Source organism: Haemaphysalis longicornis, unplaced genomic scaffold (assembly GCF_048455015.1).
Source record: "Haemaphysalis longicornis isolate Haplotype H1 unplaced genomic scaffold, Haemaphysalis longicornis Haplotype H1 scaffold_1, whole genome shotgun sequence".
In the NCBI taxonomy this organism is placed as follows: Eukaryota; Metazoa; Arthropoda; class Arachnida; order Ixodida; family Ixodidae; genus Haemaphysalis; species Haemaphysalis longicornis.
Window position 1 is genome coordinate 287717887 of NW_027526203.1, and position 14693 is coordinate 287732579.

General features: G+C 46.5%; 1 protein-coding gene across 1 annotated transcript in view; it reads left to right on the plus strand.

Annotated features, from left to right (window-relative positions):
* LOC144147511 (FAD-dependent oxidoreductase domain-containing protein 1-like) overlaps positions 1-14693 on the plus strand; it is a 29043-nt gene that overhangs the window by 1194 nt on the left and 13156 nt on the right. Inside the window, exons 4-7 of the mRNA XM_077679566.1 lie at positions 2235-2329; positions 5078-5259; positions 6329-6474; positions 12384-12519. Of these exons, the coding sequence (XP_077535692.1) occupies positions 2235-2329; positions 5078-5259; positions 6329-6474; positions 12384-12519 (559 nt within the window). The remainder of the gene's footprint in view (positions 1-2234; positions 2330-5077; positions 5260-6328; positions 6475-12383; positions 12520-14693) is intronic.

The following is a 14693-nucleotide window of genomic DNA, read 5'->3' on the forward strand; positions in this document are numbered from 1 at the left end:
TCTGTTCAGATGCGTTTCGTAGAGGAAAAACTGTGCAGCCTTCATGCAAATCCAAGACCACCGCTTGTTTGCGGTGAATCAGTGCATTGGTTGCAGGAGGCATTTTTGAGCTGCCGTGCGGTCAGATTACACGTAAACCTTCGGTGGCCTGTAATAACAAAAAATTAGCGGATGTCAGTCAGTAATCTTGGATGCAGTAATGTCGGTCACTCTTATATTGCGTATTGTACTGCAGTGCCTTTACAATACTAGCCAGAGCATTTCGTTCTTGGATATTTGCAAGGGTCAAAAGTATAATGCAGTGAGTGCTCCTATAAAAATTAAGAAAAATCTTTTGACAAAGCTGCTCAACTGTTTGTGCTTGAATTTACGGGGAATATCTTGTTTGTTTTTGTTTTTTAAACAGCATGGTAAAAGTGCTGCCTTGGTTAATTCGAAGTGAATTGAAGTTGCAAAAAAAAATGTCGCGGTGTTTATTACGATGTGGAGTGGATCTGTAATGTAAGGAGGAACTTTGTTGCAAGCTAACTAAGCAAATACTTGTGTCCAACTTGATGGTAAAACAGCTATGCAAGGAAGCAAGCTGTTCAGCGAGAAAATTTTGCCGAGGCGCTTATGGGTGAAATGAAGCATGCTGTGTTAGTTATTTGAAATCTAAATTTTATTTTTTGTCCCTAATTTATGAAGGGCTAACAATCTACTTGGGAGGACATTAGCCAGCAGAAACTGCAACTAGTATAATTTTTTTTGGGAACCAGTGGCCTGGCCTGTGCCGAATGTGTGTAACTGGTTTTTCATTCCCCTGGGCGTCCTTTGCATATAAGTATGAACATAAAACCAGGTCGGTGACCTGAGTGAACTGTTGGTAGGTAATATGGGTTGGGCATACACATCAAGACCACTCTGCTGCCACAAGATACCTCATCACTTTCTCCAGTTCTTTCTCCACAGCCGGGATCGAACCCATGTCCTTGGGCTCAGCAGCACATCTCCTTAGCCACTAAACCGCCGCGGCTTGTCAAATTCTGACTTTAAATGACAAGGCTACACTGGGCTGTTAGGGGTGCCATGGGGGATAGCTGTGTACTAGTTTGGATAACCTGTTTCTTTTAACATGCTCTTAATTCTTGGAATACAGGAGTTCTTGTTTTCTGGCTCCATGAGAAAAACGGCCGCCTCGGTCAAAAATTGAGTATGCGTCCTCATGCCCGACAGCATAATGCCTGGGCAACTTTGTCCATTTTCTCGTGAGAGTTTGTATACTTGGAGAACTAAACAGCTCAAGTGTAACAAATGGACGCTTTAACTCTGTGGTAATCGTTGTGCCAGAAGGCGTAATGTTGCAGCCACAATTCAGTTAAATGAGTAGACTAACTGCATCATTCTCATTAATTCTGTTTTTCATGTAACCCATTTCTGTATGGCAAAATGTCTGGGTGTCCCGATTTGCACCCAGCTGTAACGTTCTCTGTCCTGTTCTAAAGGTTGTCATAAATTGCTGCACGTACATACAAGAACAAAAATAAAAATGAATAAAATTTGCCTGCAATTTTATTCTAGTCATTTCATTAGTTTTAGTGAATTTATTTGTCATTTCTTATCGTTTATTGATTAGTTTACCACCCTGGTTCTGAGCGTAGGGCCTGGAATGCGGCCTTTAGGCCGAGATGTTTGGGGAAACTTTGTCTTGAAGTGGCAAAAATGTGCCCACTTTAAATGTGAAGGGCAAGTCATCTTGTTAAATTGGAAGGCATTAAAAAAAAAACCCGGTATTCACGACAGGTTTTGCGTGGTATGAAAGGCTGAGATATAAGTAACATTACAAAAAGCCTGATTTTAAGTGATTTCATAGGAGCTAGGTTGAGAGTCAGAAACATTACATTCTGGCATAGAAAAAAAAAATCCGAAGGAAGAGCAAATCAGTTAAGAAAATCTGCTTCATGCTCCGGAGTCTGTTGAACTAAGACTAGCACCTGCCTTTGAAAAGACTATAGACTATTGTTTGGAACACTGTGAGATTGTGTGAATTGGACTTTAAAGTGTGTGTAGGGTCTACTACAATGCCTCGTAGTCGTCCCTATGCCTGCAAGGATGGGCGCAGGTGGGAGGTGTTGTTCTTTCGTTGGGCTTTTTAGAAGCCACAAGCGAAAGGGTGCATTGTGAGCACATTGCACAGTTTTGTAACGGCTTTCTAGTCGCATGTGGGTTTGTGCCTCTCTTTCTTGGGTGTCAAGGGACCTGGGGGCCAAAGTGGAACTGCTCAGTCCTGATGACCTTCGACAGCATTTCCCATGGCTGAACACCGAGGGCATTGCACTTGCATCACATGGTATGTAATGAGCGCACATAAGTCCACGCTTTGTATACTAGCGGGCCCTTAGGGGGCCGGGCAAGTGATTTTTTAGGCTTGGTCTACACTAATTTGTTGCCTTTTTAAGTGCAAGTAGCTGACAGCATTCTCTGGAAAGGCTAAATACTTGGTTTTTCATTCTGCCTGGTGGTAGTGGTGAAACTTCATTTCAAATAGAGTAGGCTCGCGCCCGAAAGCGGGAGAAGTCCTCAGTCCAGGGCTCCTGCAGCGGCTGCTGTCCTGCATGCCCGGTCCACCAACTGTCTCTAATCCTCCGGGTCCGAGCTGCACAGCGCGGCGCCTCACTGCTCGAGGGTTGGGGTGTGAATAGTGGGGGCTGCCAGTGTGTTCTGGCAAGCCCAGGTGGTGTGGCACAGTGCCGGATGTTCATTGCGGGGTGGGCATGTTGGTGGGGTGTATGATATGCTGGGAGCTGAGGTCGGAATGCGTGTCTGTAGTTGCCTTGAGAGGTCAGCCTCCTGTCATGCGAGCTTCTGGTGCGGTGGTGGGTAGGCACATCTGCCAAGACGGTGGTGTTGCAGAAGTGTACTGTACTGTGGCTGGTTGGGCTCTGGGTCATGGGTTGACTGGTGCAGTGCCCAGAGGGTGCATTCTTGGGCCGCAGCGTGTGCTCGCTCATTTCCGTCGAGCCCTGCTTGACCTGGCATTCATATAAGTAGAGTCGGTTCTAGGAAATCTTGGTGCTTCTTTAATATTTGGAGGGCAGATGTTGAGGTTTTGCCGGTGTCGTAGTTTCTGCATGCCTGTTGTTAGTCTGTGATTTTGTGTAGGGTTTTTTTCGCAGTTGCAGACGTCATTGCCAGTGCAATGGCCGTTTCTTCGGCGTCGTCGATGTTCCTAGCTTTTATTGTTGCGGTGCTAATAACATCGCCTGAGCCGTTGTTGACGATTACTGCTGCGGCCAAGTGGGATATGTGGTAGGCCGCGTCCATGAAACGTACGGGGGGGTGGCCAGAGTATTTGCGTTGCGGGAATTGTAGCCGTGCTTGCTCGCGCTGTGCGTGATGCTCGGGTTGCATGTCGTGCGGTAGCGGAGCAACCTGGATGAGCGTACGGATGTCCTGTGGCACAGTTTCCGGTCAAGGGTGGTTGGTGTTCCGCCTGCACTGCTCTATCGAACATGGCGCAAGAACGCACTCCAGGAAAGGCACAAACAGCCTGATGGCAAGAGAAATTGAGCTCTTGGTAGGGCAGTAATGGTGGTTATGCTAGTTCTGTTGATGCTTCAGGGTTTCTGTGCAGCTTTGCTTGCGAGGTGTTTTTACTGAGGTGTCAAAATAAGATATTGTCTATCGGTCAATGCTGTCATTTTTTTTCACCGTGTGGGTTTTTTAATGCTGTTTTTGCTCTAATCCCTTTCACCAACTCAACCAAGCTTCAGTCATTGCTAAACTTTATGCCCAGGCTGCATCAGCTTTCCTAATGCAGGTAGCATCGGCCATTCAGTCATTCAGTGCTTATTCGAATCGTCAGCCAGCTTTCAACCTTTCTCTGCTGTAGTGTTGTGATAGCAGCTTTGACTGTCTGTGACAGCGAGCGATAACACTGAGGTTACTCGCACAGTCAGCTAGATGACCTGTCCGGCTGTCAACTGCCATGCTGGGAAATCGCAGGAGTAGTTCCCACTGCTTTTTCTAGGCATCAGTGCCTATGTTGCTGGAAAGGCATTGTATGACTTTGTTGTAAGTCCCGAAGTAGTCCCGCTTCATGATCTGGGACGTCATCTTTCGCTTCGTGTAAAAATGGAAGGGAAACAAGAGAGAAAGGACAGCTTTATTTATGTATTTCTAAACAAACAAAGAATTGTTTACTGTTGAACAAAAGGCAAAGCAGCTTTAAGTGGTGAGATCTTTCAGCTAGAATAGAAATTTGTGTTCAGCCTTTGGTGCCCTTTTAAGCTGTGTATGCATTTTCGTTCTCTTTTTATTGTGAGAAAGCTTGATGTATGGTAAAGACCTTGTTCAAAGTGTACGCCATGTAGTCGGTGGAAAGGAAAAGCTTAAAAGAGGAAATATGCAGCTGCAAGTGGGTTCAACTACAGCTTCATTCCAGTGGTTGAGGGACAAAAAGGCACTTTGGAGGACGAAGTACGGTGCTCTTATCTGGGTTGCACTGATGCTTGGTATAGGCTGTGCAACAAAATGCAAATTACTCAAAAAAAGGGGGAATGCCATCAGAGAGGAATTGCCTGTGAATGGGTGTTTTTATTTCCGGTAGTGCTGTTGGGCTGTTTGGGTGTGTTGTTTTCAGTTACTTTTGGTGTGAAGGCTACTGAAAGCGCACCTGATCATCCCTGAGTAATGATGGGGAAAAATTCATTATTGGTTCAATTTCAAAATCATTTGCTGATCTGTATAGTTTCACGCACATATAGATGCTAACTTTTCTCCACTGTTCTTTTACCATTGCATAAGTATTACCACAAAACTGGTTCAAGTCAGTACCTTCTCTTTTTCCTTCTTTTTTTTGTGCCTTTTGTATTACTTATAACGCTTTCATGTTCCAAAGCTAGTTGCACTTAACTCCTGCAGTTTGTTTTAGGTTGTAAGAAATTTTTGTGTTCTGTGACTGCCGCTTAGTATGAGCTTCTTGTGGAGTCGCTGTGTGAACTCAATCGCAACCTACTGTGAGCCTTTAGTAACCGCCTTGGATAAGGGTATTTCGCAGACATTGCTGCTGCCGTACTTACCTGCTGCTTTATTGCAGGTCTGGAGAATGAAGGCTGGTTTGACCCATCCGCCCTTCTTACTGCATTGAGGCGAAAGTCAGTCTCCCTTGGCGCACGGTACCTTAATGCGGAACTTGTGGGTTTCGAATTTCAAACGGTCCACAGAATGGATGCTGATCAGGAGGAAGGGGAACCGTACAGGCCCGTAAATCACGCGCTGGTAAGTGTCCGGCCACAGTTGGACTCATCATCTCTGCACTGGCGGTGCACGGCCTCAGGATGTGCGGGAAAAGATGTGATAGCCTTTTTTTGTGGTCATATTATAGTGCTGCTTCACCAGAAATCTGTGTCACTACAGTCAAACCTTGTTAAACAAATTCACAGTTCTGTGCGAGGCAATTTTGACTGCACATGGTGCCAAGATTTAAGAACACTATTGTGAAACCTGTGGGCACAATATTACCATGCATTTTCTTGCTTGCTGTTCACAGATTGGGTAACTTCATTGCTTAGAAATCATACCCGGGGAAAGCATGTGTGTTGGAGGGGTGGCGGTTGGGAGCCCGCACATTTGGGGCCCTTTCTAAACAGCATAGGCCTTCCTACTGATCTGAACAGTGCAGCTGCGGCTCTCCTGCAGCCTAGACCTGACTCTTGACAGGCAACTCCGCATGTTCTTTCCCCCACCCTTCCTCCTTTTAACCAGCTGAGTTTGCCCACTGCTCTAGCATCCCCGTCACATCCCATGTTTTTGCTCTTACTGTATAAATACAACTATTCTCATCAAAATGAAGCTTGGTGAAATGTGCTTGCGGCTTATTTCACGGTATTTGGCAATTAACAGAATTGCTGTTTGTTTCATTAAGGCTTAAATATGGTATACTTTGCTCTCCGGCCGAGTGTTTGCCATTCCACAGTGGTGAGGAAATATGGGAGCTTGGATCTGGCATGCCTTTTGATAAGAAAAGCTCTTTATTGCTGTTTTGCGACCTTGCGGCTTTTGTTTGTGCCACCATGCTGATTATTTTTGTTCAGATGTTTGGCCTTTTGCCTTATTATTATTAGTACCTCATTGTGAACAGTGGGGGCTCTGGAAGTTTCGGCTGAGAAACAGGTGTTCTCAGTTGCAACTTCTCTGTAAGGGGTGTGCTAGGCAGTGAAACTGATTGCATGTGTAATTGTTTATTACATTTTTCTAAAACCCACGAGCACTGGTGTTGTTCCAGTCCAAACTGCATGCATTCTCGCCTGTGGCAGTCATCGCAGTCATTGGTGCGCACATGTTGCAGGTGAGGACACCCGATGGGGAGACGCGCAAGGTGATCTTCTCCATCCTGGTGGTGGCTGCTGGCCCACATTCTGGTGAAGTGGCCAAGCTGTTGCGCATTGGCACCGGAACTGGGCTGCTGGAAAGACCCTTGCCCGTTGAGCCTAGGTTGGTGCTGTTAGCTTCCTCTTACCATAAAATTTCGAACAAGCGCCCCATCTGTGTAAGGCCCCCCCGAATATCCACTGCTAATTTCAAATTTCCACACCGTTCTGGGAAAGCTCCACAGTGTCCACACCACAAAATCTACCACACCCAGGCGACAGTGGCAGGCCACGGCCAGTCTAAATTCCAATAAAGTCCAATCCAATCGGGATAGCCTGATTTCCACGCACCATTTCTTTTTTTTTTTTTTGTCTTCTTTTTGGGGCAGCATGTGTTCGATTTTGTTGTCGAGGCATGGGGTGCTGTACCCGAGGATCCTGTGGTATGGTCCTTCAGGGGCTGTGGCATAAGCAACACACTGGATGGCTCGGAGAAAGGCGACCTGCATGTTGGACTGGCAGATGTTGGAGCCAGGGCACCAGGAGACTGAAGGGGACTTCAAGGGGAATTCTGCAAACTTTTCTTTGGGGCTCGCTCAGAGCTGATGGATTTGAAAGTGATGGCTAACATTCTTTGGCAAAATGTTAGGTGCGTGTGCATTCTGCATTTTTTTTTTCTGGCGAGGAATCGTTGTCACCGCCATCTTGAATTTCGGTGTCGTTCCGGGATAGTACCCCCGCCCTGCTTTGCCAGTGATCTTGATTTGCCTGCAGGGGGGCGCTTGCTCGGAATTTTACAGTAGATGGGGGGGCATGTGTTTAATGTGTAGCGTGTGTTGGTCTTTACTTCGAGGGCAATACAGTGGTGCCTTCAGTACATGTTGGAGTGCACTGATGTCTATATAGTGGTTACTCTAACCTGCGCGATAAACCTAGGCTGTGGGCGTTTTATTCGATTCGATTCGCAGCACCGTTTTACTATTCCGAGTATTTGATTCTTTTTTTTTTTTTTTTTGTCAAGTATAATAAAGAAGTAGAAGTTGGCTTTGCTGAAATATGTACACATTAGTAGCTGAAGTTGAATGCTACTTGCAACTAAAATTGCCTCTTGGCTATCCTTGCAAACCAGGGTCCGTTTGTCCGTATGCATAAGTTCCCGCTTCCAATAAGAAGGCGACCGCCGTCTGCAATAAGTCGAAGTCAGCCATGGCAAATGAGTCGGTTGCCGGAAAAGCCACTGGAAAAGCCAACTTATCCACGTACTTGTTTCAGTTTCGGGCAAATGACTTATTTCCTAGGGAGTGTTTAAATCGTAGTTGAGAACTTATGACCCCACTTATCACATTCAGGCAAACGGGCCCTGGTCATACTAACATGCCTAGCAGGCACCTCTATTCACTGCCTGAAGGCACCCAAGCTAGTCGTAGATACCCCCTGTATTCAAAATAAATTGGGGGATTGGCATTTATTTATAACAATGTTTGGCAACAATCTTTGCCATGAACACAAGTGTGTAAAGTCACATTCGAGCAAATATATTCATGTTCAGTTCAGTTTGCCATTGGTAGTATTCATTATTCATGTATGATTTGCAGGAAAACATTTGGTACTCGCACATTTGTACTGTCAACACATGTCGGATATGCTGAAGCAATATTAGAACAGTTGGATGGAGGCCTTCAACTATTAAACGTACATTACAGTGTCTTAGATGTCAAAAAACTAATCCACAACCTGTATTATCTGCACTTCTTGCACCTTCTAAAGCTGGACTGAGAATACTTTGTCTTGTTCTGTTTCTTCCCTTGAAAGCGTCATGGATGTGAGAGTGAGGGATAATTGATAACTTACATAGTGCTGTAGAATGAAAGCCATTATTATGTACGGTGACATAGTGACTAAAAGCGCGGAAAAATGCCGGACAAAGAGAGGAACTACACAGGACGAGCGCTTGTCCTGTGTAGTTTGTGGGAACCAGGGTTCTTATGGCGACCTATCGCACTCGAGACGGCCACAAGGCTAGCTCCACTGAACTCCGCCACGGTCCGCCGACCGGCGTAGCAGCAGAGAGCAGCAAGGAACACACAAGACACAACGAAACGGCCAAACTCTCGTTTATTGGCTCTCTAATAATGTGGTTCGACTCCTCGCTTGTCCTGACCCAGCCGACTGGCGAAGATCAGGAAAAAGGCGCAATGGGGGCAGACAAAGGAAGGCAAATCCAGAGCTCCGGTACTCACGTCTGTGGTGTCCGGCCACTGCAACCCAAAAGCCCCTTCCTTCGTCCCGCGCACCCAGACCGGCCGCCGGGGCCTCCTGACAAACCGGTCACGTGAGGTGGGTCCGCCGTGCCACCGCTGCGACACGCCTGCCCCGCGATGAGCGGTACGCGGCCGCTGAAGAGAGAGAGGGAACCTTCCCTTCTCGCCTCGGCGACGGGCGACAGGGAATGGGGATTGCACCGGGACTCCGGGTTTCCCACAAGTTCCTCTCTTTGTCCGGCGTTATTCAGCACTTTTAGTCACTATGTCTCCATACCAACTTGCCCACTTGTCGGTGCTCCTTAGGTACGGTGACAGTTCAACAGTCTGAATCAGTAGTGGATACCAGGACTCAAGGAGGTTCAGGACGATGCTGTCTGTTTGTCTGCTTGTTTATTAAAGCGAAGCTTTCATCCTTTCACTGATCTCATCTTTAGTTCACCCAAAACGCACTGCAGGAAAGCGAACTTTCTTTGACGGTGATGAGGATTGTGGGTGAAGCGAAGGAAAATTCAATAGCTTCCCGCGTTCAGAATCGAACCTGGGTACCTCTCATTATGAAGCCGATGTCTATCCCATTACGCTATTCTGGCACGGTCGAAGCAGTTTGGATTTGGAGAGGGGTGCATGGACGTGCAAAATTGGACATGGACTGAAAATGCACCCGTCCATCTCACAACGACGATGGTTGAACGCTAGGAAAAGCCATGGGATGCCCGTGTCAGCAAAGCACTAGAGAGCACGATTGCAGTGCAGTAAACTGTCCTAATAAGAAACAGGGGTTTGCATAAAGAGCCCACAGTCTTGCGCCATACTCTCCACCAGTAGGATCTGCTTGCTTCTGGGTTGGTTCGTTTGGTGTTGGACCTGATTTTGGAAAGCTCGCGTTCCCCCATCATTGTTTCGACAGAGGGGTAGTTGATTTTATCTATTTCTCCACCTAAGCTGGCTCCATGTCAAATGTCCCTGGTGGGACATCCCCAGCGATTCACATTGCTGGGGATAGTCCAGAGTATCTTGGCCAGAAAGCTGGCTCCATGTCAAATGTCCCTGGTGGGACATTCCCAGTGATTCACATTGCTGGGGATAGTCCAGAGTATCTTGGCCAGAAAGACTTGTGGGTCACATGTGCATCATTTGAATTCAGCAATTGAGACGGGAAGCGGCCATGATTTGTAGTTACAAAAAATTCTTTTTGCTTACCAGCCAGCCTGTAGAAGCTTTTTGTTGAAATCTACTCGCATTTATGTTTGGCACTACAGAAAGTCCAACGAATTGAAAGATGTTTTTGCTTACATTTTTTTTACATGAAGTAGTAAAGGTTGCATTTTTTTTTTCATAAATCATAAATGTTTTCTTTCCTCTAACCGGTGAAAACACATTTGCTAAAGTTCTGCTTTTGCACTTTGTTAATGGGTTAAAAGGTTCACACCTGTACAGCAAATATATTGGAAAATCGAAATGCAAAGCTGAAAAGAAGTGATGTTCTGCCTCAACTTCAGTGAGAAACTCAGGACTGGGGTGGTTCAGGCAAAAATATGTAACATTGCATACACGATGGTATGGCATAATATCTGCACGTTTTGGTAGTTTCATCAGAGAAGCTTTTTTTTTTTTTTTTTTAAAGCAACAAATCATTTTTTGAAATTAGGCACCGGTCAGGTATCGGGGAAAGCCACTCCCGTAGGGTATCTTCTCTGCGCGGCATGTTGGCAAAAACATTAGTTCTGCTGAAGCACAGCGGCTTAGTGTTCTGTGTGGGCCCTCCTCTGCTATTGGAGGCTCGAATAGGCTGTGGTAGATTGTGAGGGCAAGGGGAAGGAGGAATAAACGTCTTTATTGAGCAACTGAAGGTGCTTTAGTCGCTCCTTGGTGGGTGGCCTCCTCAGTCCAGGAAGCCTTGGACTATGGTAGCTAACTTCGCCGACGATTCACCTGCCTCGGCTGGTGGAGGAGGCCCGAGCTGGTCAGTGTATACTCTCGCTGCTCATGGGAAGGGTGGGGTAAGAGAGGCAGTGTGGGTATTACCTAGTTGGCCTTTCCGTACCATACAGTGTGTGGGTCCGGGGAGTAATGTTCCACGGGGTATGCCCTAGTTTGGAGTCTACAGACGATTTGGTTTCTTCTTTCTGTAATTGTTGTGTGGAGGGGAAGTGTTGGCGTTCAGGATGGCAACAAGTGAGGGTGTTGGTGTATTTGTGCGTAGTGCTGTTGGCTTCGAGGGTGGGAGGGAAGGCACCGGAGGGAGGCACCGAGATGGAGGAGTGCTGGTGTGGGCATTCTCATGGAGAGGCCAGGGGTGAGCTTATAGGTTAGCCTCATAAGGAAATTGAGTTTTCTTTTTTTTTGGATTGAGTGCCACAAAAGGTGCATTGTATGTAACTTTGCTAGCGCTTTGCCAGTCAGATATGGCTTTCAGGAACTGGACAATTTGCACCTTATGCAAGCCTTCCTCATTGTGAGGGAAGAAAATATTATTTAGCCCCTGCTTTCTCCATTTTATGAGGCTATCGGTCGTGCCCAGACAGCATTATGCTCAAACCTTGGAGCTTTTGCGAAAACTTGAAAAGTATGCTTAGTGGATTCTGCTTCCTGTACTGAGTTTCCACACACTTTTACAGAGAGCAGCAATGTTTGAACTGAATTATGATGCATGCGTATCCGGGCTATCTGAAAACAATCAAGGTATATTGGAGTCCAGCGAGCAGCCTCAGCGCAAAGGCAACGTATATTGATCCCAGCTTCCTACTGGAAGTAACTCCTGTATATGGAAAAATGATGGGGAAACAAATCCTAAAAGAGGGCATTGCAAAGCTTTGGAAAAGCTCCTTACAGCATGATGCCCTTCTGGCATGATGTGAGCTTCTAGAGTTAGTGGGACTAACAGCTTAGGACTAATTGACCAGTTAAAGAAGTCTTGTAAGAGGATGCAAATGCATATCATATTAATCGACCAGATTTAGGGGGAATCCCCAAAGTGGAGCAAGTTTCTTCGGAGGAAAGTTGACATCCACCTCAATTCAGCCGTACGGCTACAAAGGAAAGCTGTACAGCTTCCTGAGAAACCTTGCAGTTGAAGAAAAATTTGTCTTGGTCCAGGATTCATCGAATCCGGAACCACCGCTTAACCGGAGCAGTCGCTCTACCAATTGAGCTAACCAGGAGGCTAGTCGTTTGTAGCGCGAGAGCGAATTGATCAATAACTCGAAGTGATGGACAGGTGTTAATCGACCAGATTTAGAGGAGTAAGTTTCTTCGAAGGAAAGTTTGAAAGTTCAATTCGCTCCTGTGCTGCAAATAACTAGCCTCCTGGTTAGCTCAGTTGGTAGAATGACTGCTCCGGTTAAGCAGTGGTTCCGGGTTCGAATCCAGGACCAGGACAAATTTTTCTTCAACCGCGAGGTTTCTGAGAAAGCTTTACAGCTTTCCTTTGAAGCCGTACAGCTGCATTGAGGTGGATGTCAAAGTTTCCTTCAATGCATATCGTGGTGTATCTGGTAGTGCATTCAATGTGCTTGTTTTTAGTGCATCTTTTATGTGTTTGGCTCTGTGCGCATTTTTTACGCAAAAAGGTCAAGTTACTTGTCCGTGCTGCCAGGAGGTGCCTGAAGGAAGTGGTTGCAAATGAAGACCCGGATGACCTACTTTGTAGTGTGAAATTTGTGGCCTGAAAACGTTGGCTTAGCTCCCCTGAACTCTGCCAAAGCCGAACCCTTGCTGCTGTGAAGCTCCTCCCAGCTGGAACCCTGGTTTCTCTCTCTGCCTGGTGCAGGAAGCGCTACGTGTACGTCCCGCACTGCCCTGACAGCCCTGGCCTCAACTTTCCCCTGGTCGTATCGCCTGACGGCGTCTACTGCCGGCGGGAGGGCCTGGGGGGCCACTTCGTGTGTGGCAAGTCCCCTGCTCCAGTGAGTCCGGCACTGCTCTCTGCCGATGCTGTACCTGTTCTATGGGTTGCCTGACAGCCTGCTTACATTCCTCATCTCTCGGCCCAGAAATGGTGCCTGTTGTATGTGCGTGTGTATGTGTGCACGAAGCAAGGCTTTCATTTTTATTTTACACTGATTATGCTTTGTCACCTATGAGCAAACGGTACCTGGACTCTGTCGGACTGCGTTCATTGTGCTTTTACAACCATAAGAAAGCATCAACAGTACAGTCGACTCCTGTTAAGGGGGGACACTGGTCTTGAGGACATTTTTGTTATTTTTTAACCTATGTGCTTGAGATTTACACATTGAGTGTATTTCAACATCCTGAGCACAAATATGGTGTCAGTTTTCATCTATGGGGTGTACGTTTAGAGTTGTGCAACATGATATGTTACTCCGTTTCGGGCAATTGTTTCATTATGTACCTATGAAATACTCAAATAGCTTTTATCCCTTTGTGCTCTAGAAGGACCAGGGAGTGCAACTATACCACTGAAGTAATTTTAGCATGGTTTCTGCAAATGCTGTAAAATTCGTAAATGTCAGGTCATCAATTTACAATGTTTTTGTAAAACTAACTGCATAAAATCTTGTGCCAGCAAAAATAAATTTTGTACTTTTGTGGCTTTATTGCATTGTTCATTTCATAAGCTTTCAAATGCAGCAAAAATGATGTAAATTGAACCAGTACATCCCAAATATAGCTGACCATGTGGGAAAAAAATTGGTTCTGAGAAAACAGGGCACGAAGTTTGCAAACATACGCAAAAATGCTCATTTAGGTGACTTCAAAGGGCGACAGCTTTGTGAATACTTATGATGCAGCTATGATATTTTGCAGGTACATTCTTTGGGACCTGTAGACTGCAAATAAAATTAATACAGAAAATTGATTTTTTGGCAAATTTTCGGTCCTCAAGACCAGTGTCCCCCCTTAATACGACGTCAGAGTCCCTTAATACCGTTCTGGTCATGAAACTTCACCGTCACTCTATGGGAGAGCTTGATATGGTGCCAAGAACAGCCGCTACGCGGCGCAAGCTGTCTTAGGGGGGCCATCGCCCCGCTGCGCCCGGCCGAACGCACTGGCAGCGGCGGCAGCCCGGAGGCGTTGTGTGTAGGCAGCTCGCGGTATTCCTTCCACCAAAGTTTCTGCATCAGCGTCACGCGAACTTCATGTGCCAGTGCACCACGTTCAAGGTGGACGGCATGAAAATTCGAATGCACAATGCCTAAGACGTGCTGTGTGACGGGCTCCAGCTCCAGATACCAAAGCACCAAGGAAAAGGCGTCGCTTTTCTTTTTTTCCATGTAGCGCCGAACTTCGAGATAAATGGAAGAGAGCTATACCGCGGTTGGAATCTGGCGGTTTCAACTTCGAAAGCAAGAACCTTCGGGTTTGCGAAAAGCATTTTGATGCTAGCGACGTTGTAAGAGCCGACGTGCACATCGTGAACGGGGTGATCGTGTCGCTTCAGCGAGAGAGACCGAGGCTTCAGACGGATGCCGTTCCAAGGATTTTTGACGGCCTCAGGCGTACCTGACAAAGCCGAAACTGCGTTCCCGGCCAGCGAAGAGGCGGCGCGAATTGTCTAAGCGGCGTATCATTAGCACGAAATTTAAGATTTATTGCATGCTCTAAATCATAACCCCCCCCCCACTCCCCCAGCATCCAAAAAATAAACAAAATGTATGATTTGGTGTCTCGGTAGTGGCAAAGGCGGCCGAGCAGCCAGCACTGGCATCAAAAGGAACTTCCAGATTAGGCTGTTGTACTTCCATTCCCGAGGAAATCATGGGTTGTCGGCCGATAATTAATAATGCTAAAAACAGTAAACACAAGGAAACGTCAAGCGGCGGGTGTGCCGTGTAAATTGAGTAAAAAAAAGTGATCAATCAAATGTTAGGGACGTGAAACTCGTTTTTGGAGCGGTCGCGAATGCGGCCGGCTGCTATAACGGCGCCATCGAAAGTCACCGCGTCAAGAAAGCGATCAGCGCTCACAAACGCGTGTCCAAAACAACTGCGCATTTGGGTGTAAACTCAATTGAAAGGTCTGGAATAAAACTTTTGGCTGGACCATTCACTTCATTTGAATACTTGGGTAGCAGCGCGCGAGAGGCGAGCCGGATATAAACCAGTGTGATTGC